General features: G+C 47.0%; 1 protein-coding gene across 1 annotated transcript in view; it reads left to right on the top strand.

Annotated features, from left to right (window-relative positions):
• The window catches only part of LOC106811204 (nuclear pore complex protein Nup155-like), a 17,418-nt gene that overhangs the window by 9,614 nt on the left and 4,996 nt on the right, over nt 1-2,808 (top strand). The window contains exons 4-5 of the mRNA XM_014814756.1: nt 63-199; nt 832-939. Of these exons, the coding sequence (XP_014670242.1) occupies nt 63-199; nt 832-939 (245 nt within the window). The remainder of the gene's footprint in view (nt 1-62; nt 200-831; nt 940-2,808) is intronic.

The following is a 2,808-nucleotide window of genomic DNA, read 5'->3' as shown; positions in this document are numbered from 1 at the left end:
TGCTGCAGGCTACCTGGTGAAGCACCTGTATATTAACTCTCGCACCTGTGTCTATGCTGCAGGCTACCTTGTGAAGCACCTGGAGCAGAAGAGCTGTCAGCTGAACCTGGACGCTCGCTGGGTCGTCAACACGATGCTGGCGATCGGCGTCAGCTTCCCCACACTGCTCACTGTCTACGACAAGCTGTACAAGGCCAAGGTGGGCACGTGGACACACACACGCACGCACGCACGCACACACACACACACACACACGCACGCACGCACACACACACACGCACGCACACACACACGCACACGCGGTGCTAGTCACCGCATCGTAGTCTTATCGTATTACCGTACATTACCATATCCTACCGTACCTTACTGTACCGTATCTTGTCGTACCTTACTTTACAGTACCGTACCTTACATTACTGTGCCATACCTTGCCATACCGTCGCCTAACCGTACCTTACGGTACCTCACAATGCCATATCTTACCGTACCTTACCGTACCTTAACGTACTGTAGTCGTGAATATTTACGATGTGTCTGACAGTGGGCTCACGTGTATATATACGTACATATAGTATGTATGTATGTATGTATATATTTATTTATTTTTATTTATTGTATATATTATATTAATTTTATAGCCTGATTAAGAGAGATACTATAAAGTTTGCTAATTAAAATTTAACACCTCATTCTACTTTTCTACATTTATTTTCATATCTACATAGGTGTATGTGTGTTTTTACTTCTATACTACTATTCTACTACTATACATATATATATATACGTGGCTGTGTGCGTGGCTGATGAGCGTGTGTTTTACCTGCGCTGTAGGATGCGTGCTGGCAGTCAGCGAGGAAGCCTCTGCACACTCTCACCGTGATTAGCGAGCTGTTGGCGGCCTTCACAGACGCGCCCACCGCCGTCCCCGCACAGCAAAGGTTCGTAATTAACACCTCCCACTCCCCCTGCCGCTGTAACGAGGAAGATGACGTTACCCGTTTCAAAGTAGATTTGTTGTAAGTTGAAAGTGAAAAGGAAAACTCCAAAGTCCAAGCAGTTGTGTTCAGCAAATAGTATTATTGTTTCTCAACCCACATGCGCGCGCACAGAGGCACGCTGCCGCGTGCCTCGCACACTCACGTCCGATCTCCCTCACAACCAAGAACCTTTTCCTTTCATACATTTCTAGCTAACAAAGAAAGTCGCGCGCGCCTGGACAACCACACCCGCTGCCCACATGCACAACACAACAACTCCCTCTCAACCGTTTCGCATCTTTATCATCCATACTACATCAAACACGCTGCCGCGGACTAACCCATTATGCAACTACTTCGCGACATTTCTAAACACAACTACTATTTCTACCATCTGCAAACCACACTTTACATTACCTTCATTTCCTCCAAGACGATGCCGCCATCACACGGTATATCACACTGTATATCGCACGGTATATCACCTGTACGTAACACTGATACATCATGTGGATATCGTACCGTACATGAAGCTGATACATTACATGGTATATCATATGATGCATGAAGCTGTATCATGATCGTTTACGAGCCCTTGATCTTGAGCGTCACCCCACAGCAGCGACTAACGTTCACACTAATTAAACGCTACAATTAACCTCCTAAATATTAGTCTCAATAGTCCAAAGGAACAATATCCGGAAGCACGGAAGTGAGACAAAGTTGATCAAATTGACAGATTTCTCACTGCGGATCGCAATGTACTCGAATTAGAGCATGCTATGACGCTGGCGTAGCATAGTACTTCTTGTAATTTGTGATCTACGCTTCGGTTTCGGTTTCGTATACACCAATTCGTTTGTAATTTGTAATAAAAATTTGCTGCAAAACCTTCGGTGAAAAATACAGCTAATTGCATGCCCGTTTGTGCTATTGTGCAGCATCCGATTGTATTGTACATATTGTTAAGTGGATTAAATCGTAGTGGAATTCAGTCATGACAAATGTCGTGTTAGAGAGTTGTGAACGCGTTGTGTGAATCGGCGTGTCTTGCAAACGTCTGGCTGGTTTATTATGGAGATGAAACAAATGTGTATCATGTGCATGGAACGCACGTATACAGACGCAAACGGCCCGGACGCATGTCATACCAGAGGGAGAAAGAAGCGAGAGCGAGAGAACGTAGGTGAAGTGACATCGAGAGAGAGAGATAAAAAGAAGAAAGAGAGAGGGGGGGGGGGAAACGCGCGCGGCTGGAGATGACGGGAGGAAAGGCATATGGAGAAACAAGAGATTAGCGCAGAATGCATAGAGATAAGTGACGAAGACGCGAGCGCAAGAGTGTTGTAATGTGCTATGAGTGTGTTGCCTATGTGTTTGTTGTGTGTGTTGTGCGTGGCGTGCGCGTGGGCGTGTGTGTGAGCGAGAGTATAGCGAGGGATACGTGTTAGTGCACGCGTGTCGCGCGATATAAGCGATTATCGTCAAATTCCGGCAATAGATTCGCGAGAGCGTCGGCATTCGGCGGCTTCCACAGCGTAATGGCCGCTCCTGGTGCCCATCGATGAATGGCCCTCTTCTGCTTCCTCATCACCACGAGCTTGATGACATCAGGCGCCCATCAAATCTCCGCCAGCCTGCCATCGCGGCGCGACAGAACGACCCTGGTAATATTCACGAGGAATCCGTTTCCCGCATCGAGAAGCACGCGTTCTCTCTCGTCTCGTCTCTCTTAACTATTATATATAATACCTGCGGGCAGCGTATACACGGTTGTAGCCCGGAACAGTTTTCCCGTCGATCAACGCTCGTGACTTAGCGGTAGCTGAAC

The sequence above is a fragment of the Priapulus caudatus genome, unplaced genomic scaffold (assembly GCF_000485595.1).
Source record: "Priapulus caudatus unplaced genomic scaffold, Priapulus_caudatus-5.0.1 Scaffold514, whole genome shotgun sequence".
Lineage (NCBI taxonomy): Eukaryota > Metazoa > Priapulida > Priapulimorpha > Priapulimorphida > Priapulidae > Priapulus > Priapulus caudatus.
This window is presented reverse-complemented; position numbering and strand designations above follow the sequence as displayed.